This window comes from Gopherus flavomarginatus, chromosome 1 (assembly GCF_025201925.1).
Source record: "Gopherus flavomarginatus isolate rGopFla2 chromosome 1, rGopFla2.mat.asm, whole genome shotgun sequence".
Lineage (NCBI taxonomy): Eukaryota > Metazoa > Chordata > Testudines > Testudinidae > Gopherus > Gopherus flavomarginatus.
In genome coordinates this window covers 209,957,260-209,969,639 of record NC_066617.1, presented here as the reverse complement: position 1 = coordinate 209,969,639, position 12,380 = coordinate 209,957,260, and the positions used below count along the sequence as shown (strand labels likewise).

At 45.4% G+C, this 12,380-nt stretch overlaps 1 protein-coding gene across 1 annotated transcript in view; it reads left to right on the top strand.

Moving 5' to 3' along the window:
* Window positions 1–8,632, top strand: part of LOC127043284 (cystathionine beta-synthase-like) — a 57,333-nt gene extending 48,701 nt beyond the window's left edge. The window contains exons 13-16 of the mRNA XM_050937268.1: window positions 27–161; window positions 1,325–1,433; window positions 2,393–2,477; window positions 6,789–8,632. Of these exons, the coding sequence (XP_050793225.1) occupies window positions 27–161; window positions 1,325–1,433; window positions 2,393–2,477; window positions 6,789–6,949 (490 nt within the window). The 3' untranslated portion in view covers window positions 6,950–8,632. The remainder of the gene's footprint in view (window positions 1–26; window positions 162–1,324; window positions 1,434–2,392; window positions 2,478–6,788) is intronic.
* Window positions 8,633–12,380: the final 3,748 nt, after the last annotated feature.

The window sequence follows — 12,380 nt, the reverse complement described above, 5'->3', positions numbered from 1 at the left end:
CATAAACTGCTGTCGTTTTCCTATAGGTGGTGGAATGTCAAGGTGCAAAAGCTGAAACTCTCGGCCCCTCTGCTTCTTGTCCCAGAGGTCAACTGTCAAAAGGCAATCGAAATCCTCAAGGAGAAGGGCTATGCCCAGGCACCAGTGGTTGCTGAATCTGGGTATCTCTTTTACTGGTTGGGTGGATGCTTATGTGAATGAGTAACAGCAATGAGGAAACCGATGATGAAATACTTTGTAGTTGTACAATAAACCTGATTCATTCAGTCCCTTCAATACACTTTTTAATGTACCATTTAAAAACCTGTGTGGTAAAGATAAAAATAATGACACAGGCCTAATCCTGAGAGATGCTGAGCCCCACTGAGTGGCATGGGCATTGCACATACTCGGCACCTCTTGGGATCAGCTATACTATATTGTTTCAAGTTCTCATTTTTGCTATAGTCAATAATAATAGATGTGGCCCATCAAGGAAACGTTACATAAATTAGCAAAGAGAAGAACTGGCCAGATCCAACACCCACTGAAGTCAATGGGTGTTGGACCAGGCTCCTAACCAATGAAGTGTACAGCAAAGGTCAGGAATGGATATGAAACGCACTAGCAAATGATAGCAAGTGCCCATTAGCTGACTTTTCTTCAAATATTAAATCCCGAGCTGTAAATTTCAGACAATAATTGCTATTAAAAACACTTTATTAGGAAGCGGATCTTCCTCCTGAGGATGCATGTTTTAATGAAACAGTTACAATAGCAGCTGGGGGTATACAATGGAGTCCCTCACTGGCTAAACAAGTTGAGCTTTTCCTGCAGCACAGTGTATCTCAGCTAATAATGATCTGGCCCCAGGCTCTGGTTTGGAGATGGAAAGTTCCCAGTCTGAAATTGTATCCCCATCTCTCTGTATTAGCATCTAAATGTTGTGCCGTTGTTATTTCCTTGCTATGCACTTTGCTTGGCAGCTTCCTCCCCTACCAGATGGTACACGAGTCAGAACTATGTTCTCCTGTGGTGGAAACTGATTCTAGTACAGGAGGATAGGCTCACCCCATAGCCCAGGAAGGAGGAAAGAAAGAGATGACCCAACAGTGCGCTGGTTTTCTCAGTCTTGTTTTTACTGTGACACTCCAAGAAATGACAGTCCGGAAGACATGCACCCACTAAAAGATGCTCAGATGAACTAAGGGCCACCTCCTTCTCCCATTGAAGGCAGGAAATTTTGTTATTAATTTCAAAGGGAGCAGGATTGGTCCCTAAACACTGTTTAGCCATTTGACCACCTCAAGGCTGACCCTTTGCAAATCTCGCTGTTCTCTTACAGTCACATTTTGGGACTGGTGACTCCCAGTAACATCCTCTCCTCTGTGCTGGCTGGAAATGCTCAGTTCTCAGACCCAGTCATCAAGGTCATCAATGACCAGTTTTCAAAGGTATTACAGTTATTACTGATTTGTTTCAAATAGAGCCCAGAGGTGAGCTAGGCACCCCTCAAAGCAGAAAGAAGGCATGATCCGCACTCCAAGGAGTGGGAGGGGAGAGAGTGGATGGGATGAGCAAGAGGGAGAGACAGAAGATGAGAGGTGATGGGAAGGGAGTGTGGAGAAGAAGAAGGGACAGTAGAAATGAGAGGGGAAAGAGGAGTGGGGACAGGGAATTGAAGTGGGATAGAGAGATAATGAGAAAAGAATCTTACCGAAATGACACACAGCCTGCCAGGATCTGTCATCTGAGGTTTTTAGGCAAGGAAAAATGCAAGGATAGTGTCTAGCTGGAGAAACTTGAATACTCCATGAGTAATCCTCATAGTACAGATTTATGATCAGTGCATTTGTGCCAATTTGGTGACCTGCTGCTGCTCCCACTCATACCATGGCAAACAGCTGCTGCTGAAATGGTAGAATTCTGCACTTGGCAGAGCTGATCCTATATATAGTCTGTGTTTCTGAAGCATTCCACTGTATGACTTGTCTAATTACAAGTTAGTTTATGCCGGGCTTTCTGCAGATGTGCAAAGGAGGGAGAGCAAAAGAGGTATTCCCCAATTTCTCTGCTCCCATGCGAGGTCTGGGGATGACTACTGTCACTGGGCCAACTCCTCAGGTGGAATAGACTGACGTAGCTCCAGTGGGGTTAATGGAGCTACTCCAAACTATACCTGATGAGGACGTGGTCCTTTGTGCTTGTTTTTGTGTTTCTCTCACACTCCCCAAAGCTCCAGGAAGTGCTGCATCTGCATCAGCACACCTGTGCCTTCTGATACTCCCTTCCTACACCTCTATATTGTCCCCCGCACAGGCTTGTGCTTTAAAAGTAAGAATTGAGTCTCTAATGCTGTCACAAAGTGAAGCATTTAAATGACCTTTTTCTTTTTTTGGTCTCCTCTCTTTAGATTAGCCTGGATGACAACCTTGGAAACCTCTCTAATATCCTGGAGAATGATCATTTTGCTATAGTTGTACATGATCAGATGCAATGTAAGTATCTTTTAATGAGGAAAAGGAAAGAACCTCTTTAAAAGCCAGACTCTGACTTCTGCACCAACCAGATTATATGGGCTTTGCACAGGCATTCTCTGGGGGAAGGGTGGGGAAATGGAATCCTCCCAATAGGGCCATGAAGGTACCAGCAGAGCAGCTGGGCAGTAGCACCTGCAACTCTATGTTCCTCCTGCATGAGGGATTTTTCCCCATCACTCAGCAGAGTCATGGATCCACCAGACATTCACCCCTCTCCAAAGCCCCATGTGTGGTAGCCTGAAGAGAGGCAGGGGGAGCCTGAGGGTACGTCCAGACTACCCACCGTATCAGCAGGTTAAAATCGATTGCTCGGGGATCGATATATCGTGTCTAATCTAAACGCGATATATTGATCCCCGAGCGCGCTTATATCGATTCCGGAACTCCATCAACCCCAACGGAGTTCCGGAATCGACAGGGAGAGCCGCAAACATCGATCCCGCGCCGTCTGGATGGGTGAGTAATCCGACCTTAGATATTCGACTTCAGCTACGTTATTCACGTAGCTGAAGTTGCGTATCTAAGATCGATTTCCCCCCCCTAGTGTGGACCAGCCCTGAAACACTAAGGTTCTTACTCTGATTATTTAACTAGCTCTACAGCTGGACACAAACAGATTTATTTTAGTGGTGCCCTTACGGCTATTGTAAAGTGTGTCATTTCTTGGCCAGATGATCAAAAGAGGAAGTCTGGTCTACGGTAAAAAGGAACCAGACTGAGACTCAGGAAGTCAGAGTTCAAGTCCCAGCTCTGCTATGGACTGTGTGCGCAACTGTGGGCAAGTCATGCAGTCTCTGTGCCTCAGTTTCCTATCTCTCAACCAGGGATAACAATACCGCCTTCTTCTCACCTGTTGTCTGTTGGCATCGTAGGCTCTTCAGGGGACTGTCTGTTCTTTACTATGTTCATGTACAGCACCCAACATAACAGTGTCCTGACCTCAGCTGGAACCTTTGGCCAGGACTGTAGTAACACAGCCGCCATGGCTGAGTCCCCCATCTCTGTGCAGCACCAGCTGCAGAAAGGAGTTTGTGCAGTAATGCTGTTGAGAGCAGTGTTAATACCCCAGTGAATTCCTAATAGGAGACCTGAGGAGAACCGTACCACTGAGAACAGAGGAGCTGCCAGAGTGCCAGAGAAGAGGCAGTTGCTAAGGGGACCGCGCTCCCCACTTCCCTGTCCCTGGGCTTGGACCCAAGAGCTCCCATATGTTTGTGCAGATGGAAAGGAGAATGCTCTCTCTTGTCACTTCCTCTTTAAGACAGCAGGGGTTGGGTGAGGCAGCTTGCTTAGCTGTGAGAAGGAGGGAATCCTGTGTGGGACTTGAGAGTGAGCCATTAGGCCAATGAAAGAATGACACTGATTGGTATGTCTACACAGCAAAGAAAACCCTATGGCTGGCCCATGCTGCTCAACTCAGGCTCACGGGGCTAGGGCTGTTTCATTGCTGTGTAGACATCTGGACACAGGCTGTGCCCTGAGCTCTGGGAGCACCCAGCTCACAGGATCCTAGAGCCCAGGCTCCAGCATGAGCCCAGACGTCTACACAGCAGTGAAACAGCCCCGCAGCCTGAGCCCTGAGTCTGAGTCAGCAAGCACAGGCCAGCTGCGGGGTGCCTAGTTGTTTTGTAGACATACTCAGAGAGCCCATTCACTTCTCCTCAGCTGAGACCTGGACTCAGAAGGGTGGGGTGAAGTTAGGTGATTAAGATGGGGAAAAGTTCATTTTGTTATTCTTTAGGAGTATTGCAATTTCTTGCCAGAGCAGGACCAGCTCCAGGGTTTTTGCCACCCCAAGCAGCAAAAAAAAAAAAAAGAAATAGCCACGATCAGCTCTACTGCTGCCGCTTCAGTCTTCAGCGGCAATTCGGCAGCTGGTCTTTCACTCTAAGAGGGACCGAGGGACCTGTTGCCGAATTGCCACCAAAGAGCTGGATGTGCTGCCCCTCTCCATTGGCCGCCCCAAGCACCTGCTTGCTGGGTTGGTGTCTGGAGCCGGCCCTGTGCTAGAGGCTCCAGTCAGACTTGCCAGCCTCTCTAAGCCTTCTTAGCCATATTGGCCACTAGGGGGCTCATTGCTCTTCTGCCCTCCCTCATGCCCCCCAAGCACATGGCGTGCTTTGCCCGGCTCTGCTCTGTGTTCACACTCAGGCAGCACTTTGGTTTTCTGTGCCCCATTTGCTCACTACCATCTCAATATCCCCTCTGCTCACCAGGAACTGAGCCAGCCCATGCTGGCCAGGCAGCACTCCATGGCTCTGCCCAGAATCATGGCAGCAAGCGTGCTCAGGTCTGGGCTGGATTTTCCCATTTGGAGATGAGACCCGATGGGCAGTTCCTCCTAGCGGAGTTGCAGCAGGCCCTCTCCTCTACCCCAATTAGCGTTCTCCAGGGCAGTCTGGCTCCAATCAGTCTAGATCCCCATTGGGCTGGGTGCTGTACAGATATAAAGTAAATGACAAAGCCTGCCCTGGAGAGCCTCTGTAAATGAAAGAGTTGGGTTCTCAGGCTATGTACACACTACAGCTTAGGTCGGTATACGTTATGTCACTCAGAGGTGTGAATAAGCCACCCCCCTAAGCGAGGTAAGTTACACCAACTTAAGTGTCAGTGTAGACAGCACTATGCAGGTGGGAGAGCATCTCTTGCCAGCGTAGCTGCCACCACTCATGGGAGCTGGAGTAATTAAGCCAACAGGTGCGCTCTCTCTCGTCCGTTTAGAGCAGCTACATTAGAGAGCTTATGGCAGCACAGCTGCACCATCTGTATTGTAGCCAGAGCCTCAGCAAACTGTTTTCAGAAAGGAGATAATTTCTTAGGCTTTGCTCACACTTAACAAGTTTTGCCACTTTACATATGCTGCCATAGAGCAGCGAAACCTTCCTAGTGTGGACACAGTTATACTGAGCTAAAAGTGCTGATACTGGAGTAACTTCTTCTGGCTCAGGGAAATAAATAACTTAAACCAGTATATAGTCCCTTATGCTAGTATAACTGCATCCACACAAGAGTTTTTAGAGATATACCTATGTTGGCAAAAATAACACCCCTTACCACATAGTTATGTGGTAAAAAATTGTAAGTGTAGATGATGCCTTCTCTTATGGGAAGTGCTTTGTTTAAGATTTCACTGCCACAACAAAGCAGTCAAGATAACTGCACGCTGGATAACATTAGAACTTCAGGGCGTAATTAGGCTGATTTTATGGAAGAACAATGTTAAATGTACAGCCCGCTCATGCACGAGCTAGTGAAATAGCACGCCATGTAGGTTTGTTCGCCTGCAAGGGGCTGCAGTTTGAGGGTCAGGCTGGCATGCTGAACTCAGACCCTGCAAATCCATATGCATCTCCCAACACAAGAAAATCAAGCAATGGCTCTGTGAATCCCTCTGTGATTATACCTCTTCAGTGAGAAGAGGAGGCTGGCCATCAATCTCAGTTGTGGAGGGTTGGAAACAACAGGTATATTTCTGCAAAATATTAAGACCAGAACAATTTGATTTTAAAATGTTTGTGGAAGATTTGGGGAGTTTTTTCCACCAAAAAAAAAAACTTAAAATTTTTGTTTAAATTTTTTTTGTCAAAAAATCAATAATGTCTTCTAAACCAAATTTGTTATTAAACATTTTAATTTTGACAAAAAATTTTACTGAAAAAAATGGTCGTGGTAGAAAAACTCAGCCAGCTAGACTCACCTCACTTCTTGAACACTTTTCTTAGTCAACAGGTGCTATTTTAGTCTGACCACAGTTCACCCCATTTTTATTACTTTCCTCCCATCCCTCCCAACACGTATTTCATTCTTTGATTTAGACACCCTCACCTGATTTTTATTTGTTTGCTTTTAAGAGGACGTGTGTTTTAAAAAGTTATACTTTATTGCACTTTATATTGTTTGGTAGTGGTGTGGTACAGCACTATGTCAGCTGCAGTGGGGGCCAAGGGTTGTTTGTAAATACAGTTATCGCTGCTACTGTTAAAGATTATTGTTGATTTGGGATGGGGAGGGCAGGAGTCTTTGGAACAAAAGTCTTATAAGGTCAAGTGACAAATTAGACTCCTTGTAGTGGTAAAGAATGCACTGTTGCCCAATACATCCCTGATGTAACCTGATTGACTGCTGTGGGGTAGCGCCTGGAATCCTTTTCAGTAGAATCATAGTAGGGATGACGCTGGCTGGTTTGAGGTCTTATCTTTATAAAATCACAGCCATTTCTGGACTGCTTTGTCGGATGACTCAGTAATGTACTTCGCTGTGTGCTTACAGACATTGGAGATGGCAGTTACGCCAAGAAACAGATGGTGTTTGGAGTGGTGACGGCCCTGGATCTCCTGAACTTCATTACCCGAAAGGACAAGAGTCAGCTACAAAAAGTTGCTTCACCAAGGGTCTCTGTTGCCTCAGATGAATCTGAAATAAGCCACTGAAGATTTTTCAAACTGACGAGGCTCAGATTTTAACTGACTAATCCTTCGTCCCATACATTTGACCACATCTGAAATGACATCAAAGGAATCTGTGGATCAGGATGATCTGACTAAAGAACAAAGTTTAATTAAAATAAGCAGTTATACTGAGATAACATTACAACACAACATTGAGGGGGATGATATATGGGTCTTATTGCACAGATTTTGTAAGACTTGTCTCTTGCTGCTTTCATGGTTAATTAACACCTTCTCCCACTTCAAGTGATATATGATTATGGCTGGGGCTGGAGCCATGGTGGGAGAAGCTCTAGTCCTCTCCCAAATTTCATCCCTGACTGGGGGAAACCCCTGTTGATTGGCTGCCTTCCCCACTCACCACCCTTCTGGGGAAGGGTAGCCAACCCAGAACTACTGCAGGCAGAGTTTCTCTCCCCTCCCCTCAGGGGCTGACCCTTTCTTACAGGAGGGGAGAAGGGAGCATGTAGGACCCAGCAAGTTAGGGCAGCTCTGCTTCCTTTCACTTCAGAGAACAATGGGATGGCTCCTCTGCTCCTCCCCCATCTGCCCTCCATCCCTGCCACACCGGCTTCACACCAGGGCCTAGGAGAAAGGAGTGAAGACTCTCAGAAGCTGTAGGAGGAGCAGAGGTGAGGCTAGTAGGGCTGAATTGATGTGGGGGTTGAGAGAATGGGCAGAACCGATGCAGGAGCTACCAAGGGGACAGGATTGATATGGGAGTTGAAGGGCAGGATTATTTCCTGGACAAGGGTTGTGAGATGGGGAGGGGACAGTTCCTCCAGCAAAGGCCAAAATCCCCTTACCCAGGATGTCTGGGAGAGTGGCCAGCTCTAATTGTCACCTAGACACACTGGGGATGCACGGGGGAGCCCCAAACTCAAAAGACAGCCCCAAAACACAATGTAATCTTTTCTTTAAAAAAAAATCATGATTTTGGGGCCAATTAATTATTTTTGGGGGCTGATGTGATTTTTGAAGCTTTGGAGTCCGTTCCAGGAGCTGTTTGCAGAGCTCAGAAGAGCCACGTGTTAGAGCTGCAAAAACATAGAAGGAATTAAGTGCACAGCAAGAGAAGAGTAAACAAACGAAATCACTTTTGCAGCCCAGTTTAGGGGAATAGGCACAATTGTTTCAGGCATGTGCTGTGGGCAGAATGAGAGAGGAGCAACTACTTTCAGTTTTAACTTTTCCTAAGCGACAAGTCTGTGTTTTTAATCTAACCTAGTATATACAAGATTTTTGATAAATGAAGAAGTATTTATGGTTAGGAATGGTGTCTGCTGCTTTTTGTTTGCTGAGTTATACACAATACAGCAAATCTTTTGCAAGTAGTTGGGTAAGTGTTTGTTCACATCTGGTCTATGGCCAGAAAAGCACCTCAAGAAACTGTCCTCTTAATATTTCCCACTAGAGCTAGAACTGGAAATCTCGGGAGATCCTTTGCAGACTCAGGAAGTTCAAACAGTTTGGGATGGCCTCCACACTAAACCCAAAAACCATGGTGGGGGAGGGTGAGAGCGGAGAGGAGAGGGAATAACAAAATGTGATAAAGTCTCTCTTCCAAAACCAGAGAGGGCATCCTGACGAACAGTGTTTGTTACCTGGATGGAGACTTAGGGCTTGTCTTCATGTACAGCACTACAGTGGTGTAGTTAATCTACCTCCCCGAGAGGCCATATTGATGGGAGACGCTCCCCCATCAGCACAATGCTGTTTACGCAGGGGGTTACGTCTGTATAACTGTAGTGTAGCCCTGGCTTTAGGGCTTGTCTATGCTTATAGCACTGCACCACTGCAGCGCTTAGTGAAGATGCTACCTATGCTGACAGGAGAACTTCTCCCATTGGCATAGTTAATGCAGCTCCCCGAGAGGAGGTTGTTATGGCGATGGGAAAAACTCTGTCTACACTGGGAGTTAGGCTGGTATAACTACATCACTCAGGGTTGCAGATTTTCCATACCCTTGAGTGACGTAGTTATGCTGACATAAGTTGATAGCGTAGACCAAGCCTGAGGGTCAGATCCTACCCTTACTGAACTGAAGGAACCTCACCTTTGATTTCAGAGAAGACAGAATCAGGCCCTTGCTGGTGGATTTTTTCCCACTCAAATTCAGCTAGAGAGTGGTTTCATAAATTGAGAGGGAAAAAAATCACCAAATTAATCACAAGAACAAGAACTTTTCAGTAGGAAAGAGTGCAGCTGGCTCTGTGTGTGTGTGTGTGTGTGTGTGTGAGAGAGAGAGAGATGACATTTGCTGTTTGTCCAGCAGCACCCAAGTTCTGAAAGCTGCAAGAAATTGTCTTTGTTATGTATATGAAGAAAAATCATTGTACTTTATATGACTACGTACTCAAATAAAAACTAATACAATATTTGAAACAAAAATATAGTTAATTATTTGAGAGGGTTTTGCCCCTTTAGGACAAGATCTGAAACAGAGCTCAGAGGCTTGAGTCATTTGTGGTCATTAAAGAATCCATGGAATGTTTTGCAGGAGTAAGGGGGGGATTGTTAACTCAGTGTGTTGGCCATATTCCAATGTGTGTAATTAAATTTCTCCCTGTAGAGTATACAGTAGTCTTTCTGTTCTGTCCTAAACTGTTGTAGTGATGCTGTGCACTATTTGACATATGTCACATTCCACCCTAGAGAAAGCTGCATTCCAGCAGAGAGGGTAATGATACCTGTAGCTTAACCATATTTCTGCAGTGACTTAAGCATGAACTTTAAGTGTGGGATCAATAGTTAAAGTTAAGATTATTATTATTTTTAGTATTTGTATTACCATAGGGCATAGAAGGCCAAGTCATGCTGCTTCAGTCGATGCAGGGTTGGGTTCATAGTTTTGTAAAATATTTTGGGATCCTTCTGAGTAGGATCTGAGAAAGATTCTTTATAAAAGTCATTCTCATTCATGCCTAACTCAAGGCCAAGTGTGTGCTGCCTGAAGCAAACTACCTACAATCAGTAGCAAGGCACCTTGGTTTCTGACTAGCTGGTTTCATTTATTTACAAAAGGAATATTCTCAAATGATTCAGAGCCATGAGATTGTTAACCTGTGAAAAATGGCGTCCTTATTACCGTTACCCTTGTCCTCCATGCCCTCCTCCCTCCTGTCTGTTACAACCACATTTTGTTTGGTTTTAGACTGTAAAACCCTAAGGCCAGGACGAGAGCCTTGACCTTGATCATACAATCATGAATAATCAGAATCGCAATACATTTTCTAAGGCAGACTACAAATTCTGGGGTAGACACAGGTAAGTTTAAAATAAAGGATTGTATGCAATGTGAAAATGAACAAATACACCCTGAACTAAATTCCTCAAGCTGTTTGTTTTTATATTACATTTACTTTACTCTGTACATTTTCACTTTGGTGCAGATTTTTGTAGTGACAAAGCAAAACTGTTTTGTAGACGTTATGAGTGTGGAAGAAGGTGGCTTAAATCAGGCAGCCGGGTGGGGATTTTATTTGCTGGGACAGTATGTGAGGAATTTGAGATTGTGTGATAGAACTATAATGACAATACTTAGCTCTTATACAGTACGGCTTTTCTGTAGCTCTCCAAGGGCTACACAAAAGAGATGAAATATCATTGCAAAAAGACTGAAGGATTAAACAAACCCAGTGGGTAGAGCAAACAAAAAACAGCAATTAGCTATTTCAGCCTTTGCCTCAGCTACCCTTCCCCACACACTTGGGGCCAATATACTGCAATTATGTAGCTAAACAACAAAACCTGTGATCTAACAGGTCTTTCTATCTATTTTCTCCCCCCCCCTTTATTACAGTAAAGTCTCTCTTTCTCCCGCTGTTTGTAGCCACAAGTGCTTTGTATAATCCTTGTTTGCAGTGGTGATGTAGCTTTGTTGGTCCCAGGATATTAGAGAGACTAGGTGGGTGAGGTAACATATTTTACTGGACCAAGTTCTGCTGCTGAAAGCGATGAGCTTTCCAGCTACACAGAGCTCTTCTTCTGTGTAGCCGCTCAAGTTGGTCCAATAAAAGACATTATCTCACCCACCTTGTCTGTCTTGTATAACCCTCCTCACTCTGCCACCCTTTACTTTCCAATCTTTTGAGAAGATGAAGAATGTTGCATACGGTGGAGCATGGGAGGGGGTTGCAGGTGAGCTGGGAATGGGAGTGAGTCTGAGTGGTTACTGGATGATTTCAGGAGTGTGTGGCGGTTGGGGGAAGGGACTGGTGCTCAAGTCTATGAACAAATGTGACAGCTGAAAGGGGATTTTGTTAGTAATGTTGCCTAGCACAAGCTGCCTGTGCTAATGCAACTGAGGTGCCACTTGAAAGCTGTTAGCCACTCAGGGATGAGTTATCACTTCAATTGCTCCTATTTGTGTGTGACTTTTGCCTTTTTTTCCTTTGGCCAACACAGGAATTTTACAGTTTTTAACCTTTGAACTAGAGCATAGGTGGGAGCATATTTATAATGCCACAGGGATGGTGTCAGACAGGAACAATGTGAAGTGGAATTTTAAGCTTAAGGGGTGGGTGGGGAGATAAGGTGTATTTTTCTTTTCTTTCTTCCCCTATTAGAAAGGCTAAATTTGGAGACTGTGCCAGGCTTGTGGCTAAAGAACTAACCAGGACATTTATTTTCACAATGACTGGGAGAGCCCAATCTTGCAAACAAACACTTCAGCATTTGTGTCATTTCACTAGGAGGAATCACAGTGAAGTTATAGGAAGAACATGTATAACTCTTTGCAACATCAGGCCCTAAATTCACTCCTTCAATGGGCCCACTCCTCCAAATACCCCTGCTTGCAAATGCCATCTGGGGCATGGCTGGCATGACTCAAACCACCTGCATTTACCATGAGGATCACATGCTTCCTTGTTCATTTAAGCCAAGTGTTGGGTGTTATCTGACTTGTGAAGTGCGAAGTGCTTTTCAGGTTTAAGGGGTGCACCTGAGAGGGTAAGACAGGAGACAGAAGCTTAGCTGGGCTGCCCCCAGAAACTGGAACAGTAGCTGTGGAAGTTGAGGCTGGAAGAGTTGTGGCACTAATGAATTAGAAAAGAATGAGCAAAGCTTGTCCCAGCTAATAGACTCCACAGAAACAATAGTCATTTGTCAGGAGCCCGTCGAAAGTGGTAGGCTGAACAGAAATCCTACAGGGAGGGGGACACTTCAAGGAGATTAGGATGGGAATAAAATTGATAGGGATGGGAGGCCTTGCTCTGGGGGTGGGGGCAAATGGGGGTCACACATAATCCCTTGCAGGAAAGAGATTGGGAGTGAATGAGGAGCATGGAGGGAAAGGGAGCAAACATATCCCCTGCCATGGGGACAATAAGGCAGGAAATCTGTTAGCGGAGCACGTGGAGTGTTCACAGCCTCTAGAATGGGGGGAAACAATATGGCAGCCTGGTGGAGG